Source organism: Gorilla gorilla, chromosome 21 (genome assembly GCF_029281585.2).
Source record: "Gorilla gorilla gorilla isolate KB3781 chromosome 21, NHGRI_mGorGor1-v2.1_pri, whole genome shotgun sequence".
Taxonomy (NCBI): Eukaryota; Metazoa; Chordata; class Mammalia; order Primates; family Hominidae; genus Gorilla; species Gorilla gorilla.
Window position 1 is genome coordinate 28,447,662 of NC_073245.2, and position 16,279 is coordinate 28,463,940.

The 16,279-nt window shown below is 41.6% G+C and overlaps 1 protein-coding gene across 9 annotated transcripts in view; it reads right to left on the reverse strand.

Moving 5' to 3' along the window:
* Window positions 1-16,279, reverse strand: part of DZANK1 (double zinc ribbon and ankyrin repeat domains 1) — an 83,888-nt gene that overhangs the window by 60,495 nt on the left and 7,114 nt on the right. For 4 of the 9 annotated variants that reach the window (XM_055372936.2, XM_055372940.2, XM_019016688.4 and 1 more), the window contains 4 exons: window positions 11,543-11,657; window positions 10,028-10,124; window positions 8,926-9,050; window positions 5,302-5,387 (listed from right to left, as the gene is read on the reverse strand). In XM_055372936.2, the coding sequence (XP_055228911.2) occupies window positions 5,302-5,387; window positions 8,926-9,050; window positions 10,028-10,124; window positions 11,543-11,657 (423 nt within the window). Of the gene's footprint in view, window positions 1-5,301; window positions 5,388-8,166; window positions 8,276-8,925; window positions 9,051-10,027; window positions 10,125-11,542; window positions 11,658-16,279 lie in introns of those variants that run through there. The other 5 variants (XM_031005050.3, XM_055372939.2, XM_063702301.1 and 2 more) reach the window with 4 other exon arrangements.

Below are 16,279 nucleotides of genomic sequence, written 5' to 3' on the forward strand. Positions count from 1 at the left end.
CTTGTCCTGTCACATTGGATTTGATGTGTATGAGGGTGAGCCCTGGGAATTCCAGCAATTTTTACATTATGCTTTTCTGACTTTCTACCATTGAGCCCAGTCTGAGGGACAGGCCTTCTTGCCTGTGCCTCAAACCCATCCTTTCTCTTTGCCCACCTTTGCTTAGAGTCCTCAGGCCCTGCCCCAGCAGCATCTGGCCCCATTTCTTAGGCAGCTGGACCCATCGTTTAGCTCCCACTCATCTAAATGGGTTCTGGCTATCTGCCAAAGTGAGAGCATTCTTGGAATTAGGCTGCCCTAATTCCTTTCCTGCTACTGCCATGCCTTTCCCGACAAGTTGGCTCCTGATCCTGTGACCTATTGATCTGAACAGCTCCTCAGCAACTAGAAGGCTTGGAAACTGTGCACCGGATTGCCTCGTTGCCCACACTAGTCTCCAGGTTGGAGCTGAGCTCATTCCCACACTCTTATCCTATTTAGTCCTTCATTACTGTACCATGGCACCAAGGTTTCACCATCTCTCTGGCATGGGCCCACCCGCCAGAGCAACAACAGTTCCCTCTTTTCTATGCTCAAAGCTCATGAAGTGTAATCTGACTATCTCATTCCACTAATTTGAATTGAGGACATAGAGCTGGGAGTCTCAGAAGGTCAAGGTAACTGGAGCTTTCAGGAAAGAATACCAGAGAAGAGCTGCAGGGAGAGCTTCAGAATTTTGCAGAGGGTCACCCTCAAGTCTTCACCTGGGTACTACTGATGAGTGCATGTGATGGAAGAAACCACTCAAGGTTAGAAAGTAAACACCAAAGGGCAGCAGAGAAAACAGTCTTCAGGATTCACACAGGGCTGCAAAGCTCATGCTTACACCAGCCAAAGTGGAAAAAATTCATATTTACTGAGGTATCAGTTAGAATACTCTATATATACTCTAAATACTCCAATTAGAACATAGGAGTTGTCAGGTATGGTTTTTTTAAAAAGCTAGGCCTAACTATATGCTGCTCAAAAGAAACCAACTTTATATTTGTTTGTTTGTTTGTTTATTTATTTATTTATTTATTTAGAGACGGAGTCTTGCTCTGTCGCCCAGACTGGAGTGCAGTCGCATGATCTGGGCTCACTGCAAGCTCCACCTCCCGGGTCCATGCCATTCTCCTGCCTCAGCCTCCAGAGTAGCTGGGACTACAGGTGCCTGCCACCAAGCCCGGCTAATTTTTTTTTTGTGTGGTTTTAGTAGAGATGGGGTTTCACTGTGTTAGCCAGGATGATCTCGATCTCCTGACCTCGTGATCCGCCCACCTCGGCCTCCCAAAGTGCTGGGATTACAGGCATGAGCCACTGCGCCCGGCCAGAAACCAACTTTAAATAGAGACATAAATAGATTCAATAAAGGGAGGTACACACACATCAAAAGAAAGCAGGAGTGACAACATTAACATCAGAACAAGTAGGTTTCTGAGCAAAGAATATTAACAGAGTTAAAGAAGTTTATTTCATAATGATAAAAGGGTCAACTTAGCAAGAGGACAAAAGAATCCAAAACGTTTATGTACTTAATAGCAGAGTATCAAAGTACATGAAGAAAAACTGATAGAAATGAAATGCAAGAATAAATAGGCAAATTCATAATTACAGTCATATGTTTCAATACTGCTTTTTCAATAACTGATTACATGATAAACAGAAAATCAATAAAGATAGAGAAGACTTAAACAATACCATCAACTAATTCAACCTAATTGATATTTATAGTACACTCATTCTGGCAGAATACACATTCTTTTAAAGTGTACATAGAGCATTTACCAATCAAATCATATATCTTTTCTGACCAAAAGTAAATAAATTTGACATAAGCACCAGGCCAGGTGTACTGGCTCACACCTATAATCCCAACAATTTGGGAGACTGAGGTGGGAGGATCACTTGAGGCCAGGAGTTCAAGACCAGCCTGGGCAACTTTGTGAGAACCCCACCCCTGCCACAAAAAAAATATATAGATACAAGGTTTTTTGTTTTGTTTTGAGACAGAGTCTTGCTCTGTCGCCCAGGCTGGAGTGCAGTGGCATGATCTCGGCTCACTGCAGCCTCCACCTCCTGGCTTCAAGTGATTATTGTGCCTCAGCCTCCCGAGTAGCTGGGATTACAGGCGTGTGCCACCATGCCTAATTTTTTTATGTGTGTGTATATTTTTAGCAGAGACGGGGTTTTGCCACGTTGGCTAGGCTGGTCTCAAAGTGATCCTCCCACCTCAAGTGGCCTCAAGTGATCTCCTTGCCTCAAGTGGCCTCCTGGCCTCAAGTGATCCTCCCACCTCAGCTTCCCAAAGTGCTGGGATTATAGGCATGGGCCACCACGCCTAGCCAAAAAAAAAAAGAAAAAAAAGTTTTTTAATTAGCTGGGTGTACTGGCACATGCCTATAGTCCCAGCTACTTAGGAGGCTGAGGCAGGAGGATGCCTTGAATCCAGGAGTTTGAGGCTGCTGTGAGCTACGATTGGGCCTCTGCGCTTCGGCCTGGGTGACAGAGTGAGACCCTAAGAAAGAAAGAAGAAAGGACGAAAGGAAGGAAGGAAAGAAGGAAGGGAGAGAGGGTGGGAAGGCACGAAGGAAGGAAAGAAAGAAGGCAGACAGGCCCAAAAGATACAAGGAAAATCCTCCAGTATTTGGAAGTTTAATAAAACACTTCTAACTAACCCACTGCCCTCCCCGCAAAATAACAAGGATAATTAGAAACTGTTTGAACTGAATGAAGATGAAAACACAACATATCAAAATTCAGAGACAGCAAGTAAAACAGTATTCAGGGGAAATGTATAGTTCTAAATGCCTATGCTAGAAAAGAAGAAAGGCTTCAAATCAGTAACCTCATATTCCCATTAAAGAAACTAAAAAAAGAACAAATGAAACCTAAAATTTACTCCAAAAGAAATATTAATAAATATAAATGTACTTATATCTATTAAACAAATCTAATGTGTAGTTAAAAATCTTCCTGAAAAAAAACTTCCTGAAGGAAAACTCCAGATCTAATCATTTCACTTGTGAATTTCTACCAAATATGTAAGGAAGAAATAACACCAATTTTACATAAACTTTTTCAGAAGTTGACGGAGTGAAAACACTTCCTAACTTAGTCTATGAATCTAGAATTATACTGATACTAAAACCAGACAAAGACATTAACAAGAAAAGAAAATCCCCCAACATCCCTTATGCAAATGCTGGCAAAAAAAATTCTTTAAAACCTTTTAGCAAATCGAATTCAACATTATATAAAATAGATAATACTTCAGGTAGATATATTTCAGGAATGTAAGGTTGACTTAACATTTGAAAACCAATCATTGTAATCCACCACATGAACAGAAAAAGAAAAACTAAATTATCCTCTCAATAAATAGAAAAAATGCTTTGGACAAAATCCAACATCTATTCCTGATTTTAAAAAAGAAACTCTCAGCAAATTGGAAACAGGTAAAAATTTCGTCAACTTGGCTGGGCATGGTGGCTCATGCCTATAATCCCACGACTTTGGGAGGCTGAGGGGGGCAGATCACCTGAGGTGAGAAGTTCAAGACTAGCCTGGCCAACATGGTGAAACCCCATCTCTACTTAAAAAAATACAAAAATTAGCCGGGCATAGTGGCGCATGCCTCTGTCATCCAGGCTGGAGTGCAGTGGCACAATCTTGGCTCACTGCAACCTCCGCCTCCCGGGTTCAAGCGATTCTCCTGCCTCAGCCTCCCAAGTAGCTGGGATTACAGGCGCCCACCACCACGCACAACTAATTTTTTTGTATTTTTAGTAGAGACGGGGTTTCACCATGTTGGCCAGGCTGGTCTTGAACTCCTGACCTCAGGTGATCCGCCCACCTCAGCCTCCCAAAGTGCTGTGATTACAGGTGTGAGTCACTGCACCCGGACTATAATGCATTTTTTTAAAGGCAAAAAGTTTGAAAGGACACTTTACCAAAGAAGATGCATGGATGGAAATAAGCACATGAAAAGAGGCTCAACATCATTAGTCACTAGGGAAACGCAAATAAAAACCACAATGAGATACTGTTACAATCTCATTAGAATGATCAAAATAAAAATAAAAGTTAGTAAGGATACAGAGAATTCTCCTCCACTGCTGGTGAGAATGTAAAATGGAACAACCACTTTGGAAAGCAGATTGGCAGTTTCTTAAAAAAATATATACCTATCATATTCCTCTTCAAGGTATTTGCCCCAAGGGAAATGAAAACGTGTATACATAATGACTTTGGGGTTTTAAAAATTATTTTATTGTATCTGTTAATTTTTATCCATTTATTTATTTATTTAGAGACCAGATACGAGACTGGATCGCTTTTGTATATACAGTAACTTTTGTACAAATGTTCATAGCAACTTTATCTGTAATAGCCCAAAATTGGATATAACACAAATTCCCATCAATAAGTGAATGGATAAACAAACTGTGGTATATCCATACCATGGACTGTAGTTCAACAATAAAAAGAAACGGATGTTTGTTACAAGGAACAACATAGATGAATCTCAAAATAGTTATGCTGAGTGAAAGAAGTCCAGCATTAAAGAGCACACACTAAGTCACTTCGTTGACATATTGAATCACATGCAAGTTAAACTATGGTGACAAGAAACAAATCAATAATTGCCTGTGATGAGCGGGGGTAAAAGGAAGGGGTTACCAAATAGGGTACAATGTAGGAAATTTTTGGCGGGGATGAACTTACTCATTTTCTTGATTGTGACAGTGTCATGGTTACATACATACATACATACATACATACATACATACATACAGAGTCAAATGAACTCTGAATACATATGCAGTTATTGTATGTCAATTATACTTTTTAACAGGCTGTAAACATTTAATTTAAAAAGTTGGGGCCGGGTGTGGTGGCTCACACCTGTAATCTCAGCACTTTGGGAGACCGAGGTGGGCAGATCACGAGGTCAAGAGATCAAGACCATCCTGGCCAACATGGTAAAACCCCGTCTCTACTAAAAACACAAAAATTAGCTGGGCGTGGTGGCGCGTGCCTGTAATCTCAGCTACTCGGGAGGCTGAGGCAGGAGAATCGCTTGAACCCAGGAGGCGGAGGTTGCAGTGAGCCGAGACTGCACCACCGCACTCCAGCCGGGGTGACAGAGTGAGACTCCGTCTCAAAAAAAAAAAAAAAAAATAGTTGGAGGTGGGCAAAAATGTCGTATCTTTAAATTCTCTTTGACCATGATGTATCTTTGTAGGATTTAAGACAGAGTAAAGAGAATGTGATACTTACTTGAGAAAGTCTGTCTCCCTTTGAATTCTCATTATCTCCGTGCTTGTCAAACACTTCTGACCGCTTACGTGTGCAAAACCGGGGGACTAAAATTAAGAATATAGGTATATAGACAGAGTCATATAGTCAAAATAACATGGTAAAGGCTATGGTATAGTAAAATTCCATTAAAAATCATTATGGGTGAATACACATAGACATATAAAGAGGAATAATAGACACTATAGACTCTAAAAGTGGGAAGGGTGGGAAAAGGCGAGGGCTGAAAAATTACCTATTGGGTGCAGTGTTCATTATTTGGGTGAAGGGTACCCTAGAAGCCCAAACCTCACCATTATACAATACATGTAACAAACCTGCACCCCCTGAACCCACAAAAATAAAAAATTATAAAAATAAAAAATCATTATGAGTAATGTAATTATTACTCTAGTATCTAACATTTCTAAATTATTTAAAGTGCTATTCACAATCATATATCTATATTTCATCAAAAATGAGAGTTTACAATAAAAGATACCTGAATTTACCATGAGACAGACCAGATTTTAGGATTTAAAAACTTTAGTATCCCGGCCTGGCCAACATGGCGAAGCCCCATCTCTACTAAAAATACAAAAAAAAATTAGCTGGGTATGGTGGCGGGTGCCTGTAATCCCAGCTACTAGGGAGGCTGAAGCAGGAGAATCACTTGAACCCAGGAGGCGGAAGTCGTGGTGAGCCAAGATTGCACCACTGCACTCCAGCCTGGATGAGAGTGAGACTCTGTCTCAAAAAAAAAAAAGTAAAAATAAATACATAAACTCAGCTGGGCACAGTGGCTCATGCCTGCAATCCCAGCACTTTGGGAGGCAGAGGTGAGCAGATCACCTGAGGTCGGGAGTTCGAGACCAGCCTGACCAACACAGAGAAACCCCGTCTCTACTAAAAATACAAAATTAGCAGGGTGTGGTGGCGCATGCCTATAATCCCAGCTACTCAGGAGGCTGAGGCAGGAGAATCGCTTGAACCCGGGAGGCAGAGGTTGTGGTGAGCCAAGATCATGCCATTGCACTCCAGCCTGGGCAATAGAGTGAAACTCTGTCTCAAATAAATAAGTAAGTAAGTAAATAAATAAATAAATAAACAAACAAACTTTAGTATCTATTTTTCTCAAAAACTGTATCTCTAGGAAACTCAAAGGTCTGAACTTAGGACTTCAGGCTCTATCCTGCAGGCAATAGGGAGCAGTCAGAGGTTTCTCACTGCTTTTGTGCCACATCTAACATGGCCTAGGCTGAGTGTAGTGGCTCACATTTGTAATCCCAATACTTTGGGAGGCTGAGGCAGGAGGATTGCTTGAGGCCAGGAGTTCAAAAATAGCCTGGGCAACATAGTGAATCCCCATCTCTACAAAAAGAAAAACAAATAAATAAAAACATAACATGACCTAGACCAGAAGTCTCAAAGTGGTTGTCTATTAGCCAAATCTGGCCTGCCATTGAGTTTTATTTGGCTTTGGCTCCCGTAGTGTTTCAAAATTTGAACTAACAGTCAAAACTTTAAATTATGTTATTACACATAAAGATGTAGGTTTCTGCCTTCTCATGCAAATTCATTGGATGTAGCAACACTGAGCCTTCAGTCCCTGGGTGATTCTGATATGCAACTGGGTTTGGAAACCATGCTTTTCTCCTCCTTTATACTTGATGGTAAGTGTGAGCAGCCATGGAATCATGGGCACACAAGAAGGAGTTGTGGTTACACAGAAAATGTGACTCCAGGTACATTAAACTTGGGACTCAAATAGGAGGAACAGAACAAGGGCTCCTGGGTTGCCCTTAGATGCCAAAAGTCCAAATTGGATTTTATAAACATTGAAAAACCAAAGCACTGTAATAGTATAGTAGGCAACTAGTGTAAGAGCATCTTTCTTGTGTTATAGTAGTAAGAATGCACTGATATGCCTTTTATTTTTATTTTTATTTTCATTTTTGAGATGGAGTCTCACTTTGTTGCCAAGGCTAGAGTGCAATGACGCAATCTTGGCTCACTGCAACCTCCGCCTCCCCAGTTCAAGCGATTCTTCTGCCTCAGCCTCCCGAGTAGCTGGGACTACAGGTGCGTGCCACTATGCCTGGCTAATTTTTGTATTTTTAGTAGAGACGGGGTTTCACCATATTGGCCAGGCTGGTCTCGAACTCCTGACCTCATGATCTGCCTGCCTCAGCCTCCCAGTGTGTTGGGATTACAGGCGTGAGCCACCGCGCCCAGCCAATATGCCTTTTATTAAGGTCACAAGTCACCTCTATCTTGTCAAGGCCAATGTGAATTTCCAATTGTCTGTCTTTATCTAATTAGAACCTTCAGTAACATATGACATAGATGATCTTCTCCTTGAAATTCTTCCATCTCTTGGTTTCCATGGCAACATATTCTTTTGGCTTTCTTTCTACTTTCAGGCTCCTCCTCCCCTGCTCAACCTCTAAGTTGAGGACTTTCTTCATTTTCCTTCTCTTCACTTTCTGTTCAGCCTTGACTAGTGATCTCGTTCAGACCTAAGCTTCAAATACCATCAACATATTGAATATTTCCATATTTCTAAGTACATATGTCCAGCTCTGACCTCTCCCATATGTGAACTTGCACATCCAACAGTCTACTCAACACCTCCACTTGGATGTCTAATGTGCCCTTGGACACCTGCTCGTCTCTCATCTTTTCCAGCTTTGTCAATGGCACCATCATCTCCAGATACTCAGGACAAACCCTGAGAGGCAGACTTGGCTCCTCCCCTTCCCTCTCAACCGTCGGATCCCTCAGCAAAGCCCGCCTCCTATCCTGACCACCTCTACAACCTTGGTCCAAGTCACCATCATTTCTCACCTGGAACAAAAGCCTCCTAAATAATGTTCTCCCTTTCCTCTTCCATGGTCTAATCTCCATACTGTGGCCAAACAGAAAACTTTTAAATGTAAATGGGACTGTGTCTTGCCTGCCAAACAGATACCATTTACAATTAGAATAGAATTCAAACTTCTTACGGTCAGACTAGTATCTGTGACTCTCAACCATACCTGACCATTAGAATCATTTAGGGGCGGTTTTTTTTTTTTAACGATGCTCAAACCCCACATCAGACCAATTAAATCAGAATTTCTGACGCTAAACCTTGGGGATTGGTTTGAAGCTCTTCAGGTGATTCTAACGTGCAGCCATGTTTGAGAACCACAGCTCTAAATACTCTGGCCCCAGCCACCTTCTTCCTCATCTCCCACCTTGCTCATCAGGCCTGAGAATGTGCGTTTCAAATAAGTTCCCACGTGATGCTGATGCTGCAGGTCTGGGGATCGCCTCTGAGAACCACTGCTCTATCTCATTACCATTTTATCTTCTTCATGACGCTTACCACCATTTTAAATTTTCTGTTTATTTACTTAAAATTATGTGTCTGCCCCCAAGCCCAATAAAAGGTAAGCTCCATGAATACAGGGACTTTTCTTGTCCAACACAGTATTCCCAGCACTAGAACAGTGCCTGGCACATGGTCAAAAGTGGGGGAGGTGCAGTCTTAAAGTATTTCATGGGAAGCATTAAAAATATAGGAGGTATCTGAGTACCCTAAAGATTGTCCTTAGAAGTTACCTGGGACTGGCGGGTGGGTGGTCTAGAACCTGATCCTCCACCATAAGCTGGGATTTCCAATGGACTCTCTGAAAAGCGAAGATCTTTCAAACTTTTAGGGTCAGTTCTTTCACCTACCTGGACGTCTACAATGATATTAAAAACATTATTCTTTGAGCATCTGTAATTATACATAATCACACAAAGATATCTTCACAGTGGGAGACCTTTTAATAAAGAACCACTGTCACCACATTGCTTCCCTAGAAGTAGCAATTATATAAAGAGCTCCCGCCACACACTCAATGCATTAGAAGTGAGAAAGAAAAAACAAGCCCAGACTGAGAAGATCATCTTCCCCGCTGCATTCTACAATATTCCACATCAGGCTGGGAAAACAGACAGATCAATCCAGTTACAAAGTTAGCAGGAAATATTATATCTCCCAAGAACACACTGCAGCTGTAAAATGTCGTTAGCAGCCCCCTCTTTGCATGCCTTGTCTTTCTTACTCACTGAGAAACCCTGTTCTCTTAAATCACAGATTATCAGAAACTTTGCTGTTTGAAATTCTCAGTAAGAACGAAACATTCAACTCTTGCCTGGGGAATCTAGGCCACTTTGACACAGAGAAGCAGCTTCAATGTCCAACTGTGGTGCAGAGATAATCATTTCTGAACACAGTATTCCCCATGTATCTTTGTAGTTTCCAAGGCAACAGAACCCTGGGTCCCCTTCCCAGTCCATACCTGATGCTGATCCCTTCACACCCAGACCAGCTTCACTTTGAGACTATCAAAACTCTGCTTTCATTTATATTTCACCCGAACTCCACCCTTCTCCCAAATCCTACAACTCCAGCATTTCCTCTGTTTGGTTAGATGCCCCCATGGCTCCCGGCGGTGGGTCAAGAAATCTAACTTGGTTGGACTGCTTGATCCTCCTTCATGATCTTAAGCTGTTAGCAAGGACGTCATTAAAATTCAAAGTACAGCATACTTTCCTGCCCCAGTGTTTCTTATTCCAACACTTCTCCAGACAAGAAAACATGCAACGAACATGCCATGAACCTCTTCGGTAGGTTCAGAATACAGAACCTTGTCTTTGTTCTGTCACATCATACCTGGAAACTTTCTAAGGTTAACATTCCAGCTGCGTTGATTTTCAGAGTTCTTATATTTCTTCTTTAGTTTTGATCCAACAAATCCATTTTTGAATTCCTAGGAATGAAGAGATTGCATATCAATCACTTGGTTATTCCCATGTGAGAATTAAAGCTGCATGATAGAGAAAGTGTCATGGTGTGCATTTCTTATTTGAAAGAGTTTATGGTCATTTGTACAAAGTGACCCCTGTTTCACTTTATTCTGGAAACATGCAGCTTTGTATCTGGACTGGGCTGCTCAGCTGGCAGCACATCTGGATGTAGCCCTCACCAGGTGAAGTGGCCAAGGCAGGAGGCAGGGAGCAGCACATGCAGGCAGGATGTTACAACTGTGGGAGTCTGGGTAACAACAGAGGGACCACCAAGTCCAGAGGGCAAAGGCAGGGTAGGGTCAGACCAAAATCAGACTTCTGCACACCACCTGCCCACACACAGTCCTTAAACACTCTTCTCTCTGGACTTTCTCCATGGACTTGGTCCCTCACACCTGATTCAAGCCTAAGCACTTGCTGATATATGTTGGCTTAGCCCCCGAAGGCGGCCCCTGCCCAGTGTAGATCCTTGCCTTGATCACACTTGAGTCCCACCCATGCCTGCATCTACCAACCTCCTCTCTAGCATCAGGTTCATGGTCAAGCTTAAGTGAAACCCCTATAAACTTCCTCTGTCAATCCCAACAACAACATCCCTGTGACCAAGACCTCTGGGTTGGCCGCCTTACTGTAGGCTAGCCCATCCTCTGGCCTAACTCCTTGAATCTTTCTTATCGATGCTCACACCCAGTGCCTGAAGCGTCACACATCCTTCTCAGATGGATCTAATTGACTCTTCACAGTGGGGAGGCTTTGCAGATATTTGGGAATAAAGATTTCAACATAAAAGAATTCTATGCCCACTGAGGACTTCTACTTAATGCAACTATTCAGCAAATACACACTCACCACCCTCTCCTGCCTGCTCCTGTGCAAGGCAATGAGTATGGCAACCGTGCCACCTTGGAGCTTATAATGCATAGGCAAGATAAACAAGGAACAAAGTAATCACATGCACAAAGCAGTTTATAAAAGAAGGCCTGGGTGCCAGGATAGCAGTGATAGGGCATAGCAAACACAGTCCAGTTTGGTTGGAGTATATGTAGGGGGTTGACAGACCAGGAAAAGCTGACCAAGGGCAGAAACTGATGACTTGGATGGCTAAAGGTTTCTGGTTTTTTCAGTAGGTAAGAGAGAGCCACTGAAGACACTGGAGCATGGACCCCAATGCTCAGCAGGAACTCTCATCTTCAGGGTGGATAGGAGACTGACAAAAGGCTGAGAAATCAGTAAAGAAGCTTTGTAATGGTTGATAATGACTTCAGTTATAAGGACCTGACTGTGAGCAGAGGTAAGGTAATAAAAGGCAAGATCTGCTCACTGAGAAAGAAGGAACCAAAATACAGTGACAATCTGAATGGATTATAGTTTCATTACTTGCCTGCCTTGAAGAATCTTTGAGAACATTTTCAACATTGTCTTCAGGAGAGACTATATTTGGTGGTTCATAGTCTACGTGAAACACCTTTGTCACAATGCCACTCTGTCTGCAGTCTCTGAAAATTATTATTAAGAAAGGAAAAAGTCTGTGTTACACAAAGATTTTTTAAAAAGTGGCTAACAAGATGATTTTATTAAAGTGCCTTAGTCTAGCTACTAAATTTATTGTATTTCAAATTGAAGAAATCAAATGTAATTTCTATAGTCTTTCCTGACCTCCTTCCTTTTGGGCTATTTACTGCTATGTAACAAACCACCCCAAACGTAGTGCCTTAAAACATGAATCTGTGGATTCACGGTCCCCACTGGGTAGGTCTCATTTGAGCTCTTCCATGTGGCTGCCATCAAACATCAGCAAGGGCTGGAGTCAACTGAAGGCTCAACTGGGCTGGATGTTCAAAATGACTTCTCTCAAATATGCAAAGCCTGGGCTGGGGTAACTGGAACAGTTAGGGGCTCGCCACTCATCACTCTCACTCAATCTCCATCTCTCTGTCCCTCCCTCTCTCTCTCATGTGGTTAGCTTGGGCTTCCTCACAGTATGGAAGCCTCAGGTAGTCAGACTTCCTCCATAGTACCTGACTACCCCAACCCCCTGCCAGTGTTTTTGTCCCAAGAAACCAAAGCAGAAACCACAATACTTCTTGTGATCTCAGAAGTCCTTGGCATCATTTCTGAAACATTCTATTGGTCAAAAGCAAGTCACAACACCAGCAGAAAGGTTACAAAAGGGCATAAATTCTGGGAGGCATAGTTCATTGGGGGCCATTTTTGAAGACTATCTACCACATTCATCATAAAGATATCAGACCATAAGCCTCAAACTATTTTAAAACAAAAAATGTGTTGCCTAGGTCATTCCACATGGATCAAGAGCATTTTCCCTGTCTCAGCTGTAGACAGTGTAATATATGCTGCTCTGGTAGATTCTGTAACTCAAATACTATCATGTTTTCCATTCATTCATAATATTTCACAATTCATCTTGTTCTCTGATGCAGTAAGAGCTTCATAAGAAGACAATGTAGCAGTGCCCATGACTAAAAACTAGTGGTGATGTTATTTCAGTACCAGTAGCTCACCTATACTCTATTTTTTAACAGCTTTATTGAGGTATAATTTACATGACATAAAATTCATCTATTTTAAGTATCTGGTTCAACGGAATTCAGTCAATGTAATGTACACAATTTTGTGAGTATCACCACAGTGGAAATATTTAGGACATTTCCATCACCCAAAAGAATTCCCTTGTGCCTGTGTGCAGTCACTCCTATCCAACCTCCTAGGCAACCACTGATCTGTTTCCTATCTCTATAGTTTTGTCTTTTCTAGAAATTTAACATAAATGTAATTATACATATGTGGTCATCTTACCACATATGTATTTATTTTATTTATTTATTTTTTTATTTTTTTATTTCTTTTTTTTGGAGACTCATCTATGTTGTTGTAACTCATTCATTGTTACTGTTGAGTAGTATTCCATTTTATGGATATACCACAATTTTTATGTCCATTCCCCAGTTGATGGTCATTTGGATTATTTCTGGGTTTGGGCTATTATGTATAATGCTGCTATGAACATTCATGTATAAGTCTTTATGTGGACACATTTTCATTTCTTTTCAATAGATACTGAGGAGTGGAATTGTTGGGTCATATGGCAGGTATGTGTTTAATTTTCAGAAACTGCCAAACTGTGGCTGTTCCATTTTACATTCCCACCAGCAGTAGCTGAGGGGTCCAGCTTCTCCACATACTTGCTGGCACTTCATATTGTCAGCCTTGTTGATGACCTGTACTCTTGATCATGTTCTCTGTAGGTATTTGCTTGATACTTGTCCCTTGTTTATCAAGATATAGGCTTGGTCGTTGTAACACAGAATCAAAACAATAGTGGCTTTATGGCAGGGCACAGTGGCTCACTCCTGTAATCCCAGCACTTTGGGAGCCAAGGCAGGTGAATCACTTGAGGCCAGGAGTTCAGGACCAGCCTGGCCAACATAGCAAAACCCCATCTCTACCAAAAGTACAAAAAATTAGCTGGGTTGTGGTGGTGCACACCTGTAATCCCAGCTACTCAGGAGGCTGAGGCACAAGAATTGCTTGAACCCAGGAGGCGGAGGTTGCAGTGACCCAAGATCACACCACTACACTCCAGTCTGGGTGACACAGTGAGACCCTGTCTCAAAAAACAAATGAACAAACAAACAAACAGAGGCTTAAACAAGACAGAAGTAATAGGGTATAAGCAGTCTAGAGCTAGGTATAGGGGTGTCATGGTGACAGGAGCATGATAGCAAGTTTCTACTTGGTTACTCCATCATTTCTACGACATTGCATTTATCCTCATGGCCCAACCTGACTGGCCAACCACATCTACATTCCACCCAATTGGAAGCAAAGCCCACCCGTTCTCTTTAAAGGTACAATCTTAAAGTTGAACACATCACTTCTACATGTATCCACTGGCCACAGCCTGGTACACATCTCTAACTAGCTGCAATGGGGATTGGGAAATATCTTCTAGGCAACCATGTGCCTGGCTAAAAATCATGGGCCCTACTATTAAAGGGAAAAACAGATATTGGGGGACATCCAGCAGCCTCTGCCACATCATCATGACCACACTTGGAGAATTTATTTGATGTGTTTAACTCTCACCCCTCCTCATATGCATTGAAAGCTCACCTTTCCTATGCTATCCTTTCCATGTGATTATGGCTCAAAGGTTACCGCAGCCAGTGTTTCTATTTGACCTGGCCAGACTCTTAATACTTTTTATATTTCCAATTATCTTCTTTCTTCAGTGTTCTTTGTCTGCTTTGCCCTTACTGATTTTCATATGATCTTTAATACATATTGTCTGGTTCATTAGCATTTCTTCAGCAACTGCTCAGATTTCTTACATGCTCAACTTTTATATTTCTTAAAATTTTTGAACCTTTAAGTAAATAAGTATCCCTGGATCTTAGAGGGGAAGATTTACGAATCTTTGAATCTGGTTTTGTTGGTTTTTTTTTAAAGAAGAGATTTAAACAGGGAAATTTAGCCACCTATGAGTCACTCCAGCCAGTGAACATGCAAGTGTCTTCTGATCACAGAAAGCTGAGATGTTATTTCTAAATACTGTCACTCACAGATAGGTAGTGGCTATTTAGATGAATTGTGTATTTCTTAGAATTTTTTTTCTCCATCTTCAAGAAAGTTAGCTTAAAACTTCTATGTTGTTTAATGTTAAACAGATTCATAAATCTGGTTACAGACATAGATGATCTTTTAGATGAACCACTTGCTTAACTTATTCGCCTCGGCATCCATCTCATCTGCATGTTCACCTTTGGCCCCAGGCCTGTCATTCAAGATCCAATTGTCCTTCCTGTTAACACACACTTCCCAGGCATCACAAGCCTCTCCATCCAGGGATCACCTGAATCTTGGATGGTCGTGAGGCTCCCGGAACGCACACTTACAATCCCACATGAGGTCACATGAGTAGAGGCCTGGCTCATATCCACCTATTCCACCCCATAAGATCCAGGTTGTTTCCCCCACCCCAGCTGGCCCTTCCTTGGGGAACCAGCTAAGGCATTCACCTTTTGAGTTGAAAACTCAAACGTTTTTTGATAAATATTTTCCCTAAGCTGAGCACATCTGAAATACTAACAGCACCTTTCAGAATAGACAGTTAGTGGGCACAGAGCAGAAAGGTGAGAGGCATAAAGAATGACCTTACTTTTTACTCTCTCGAAAGCCTTATTAACTCCTTCAAACTGCATAGTCAGTCATCAAATTGCCTCTTCATTTTACTACTACTTGCAGCTTCTAAGGAAGCCTGCTTTACAGCATTTGGCCACCAGAGTATTCAGCTTTTTAATTTTTAATAATTGAGATGACTTACCTCGACAGAAGTGGCCTGGCAAGTGTGACAACATTTTATAAAGAATAATAACGTGCATATACTCCATTTGCAGAACACACTTTAAAACAATAATAATGTGCATAAAGGGGTTGTTTTGTTTCATTTTATTTGTTATAATTTTCAGATGCCAAAGCAATCATGTTTGCTGTGGAATGTGCAGCTCTCCTCAAAAAGCCATGCAGTAATTCAGTCAGTGGGGGGTGGGGCTAGAGTTCTTTTAAAGTACCTGGGCCAGCCAGGTACTGCATTTGGTTTGGGGCTTTTAAATGTTCCCAAAATGTGGCCAAACCTGCATTGCTGGAAAAATAATTCCTATATCACAGCCACACAGAATTGCAACGATTTGAGTTTTTTGTTTGTTTGTTTTTTTTTTGCCTACAACACATGGTGAAGGTTGCCAAATTAAATAGTGTTTCTATATTTGAAAATGGGAAAAAGTCATTAAGAAAAAAAAGGATAAAGAAAAAAGTATGGTAGCTAATGTCCAACAAGTTGAAATGACAGTAGCTTTGAAGGCCAATTAAGTCGATACAAAACGAAATCGAGAATGATGGCGGCGGTTGTAGGCTGCATCCTGGGGAATAAAAGAGCCACTCCGCCAACACAGTATTTTCTTCAGAGCCAGATGGAGCTCTTTAGAGGCCCCCAGCCCTGGAAAGGATCTTCCTTCCTGAAACCCCAATGTGGAATTTAAAATAAAAACAGTATTAATATACATAACACTTCACTGAGCTGTATACTTATGATTTCTGC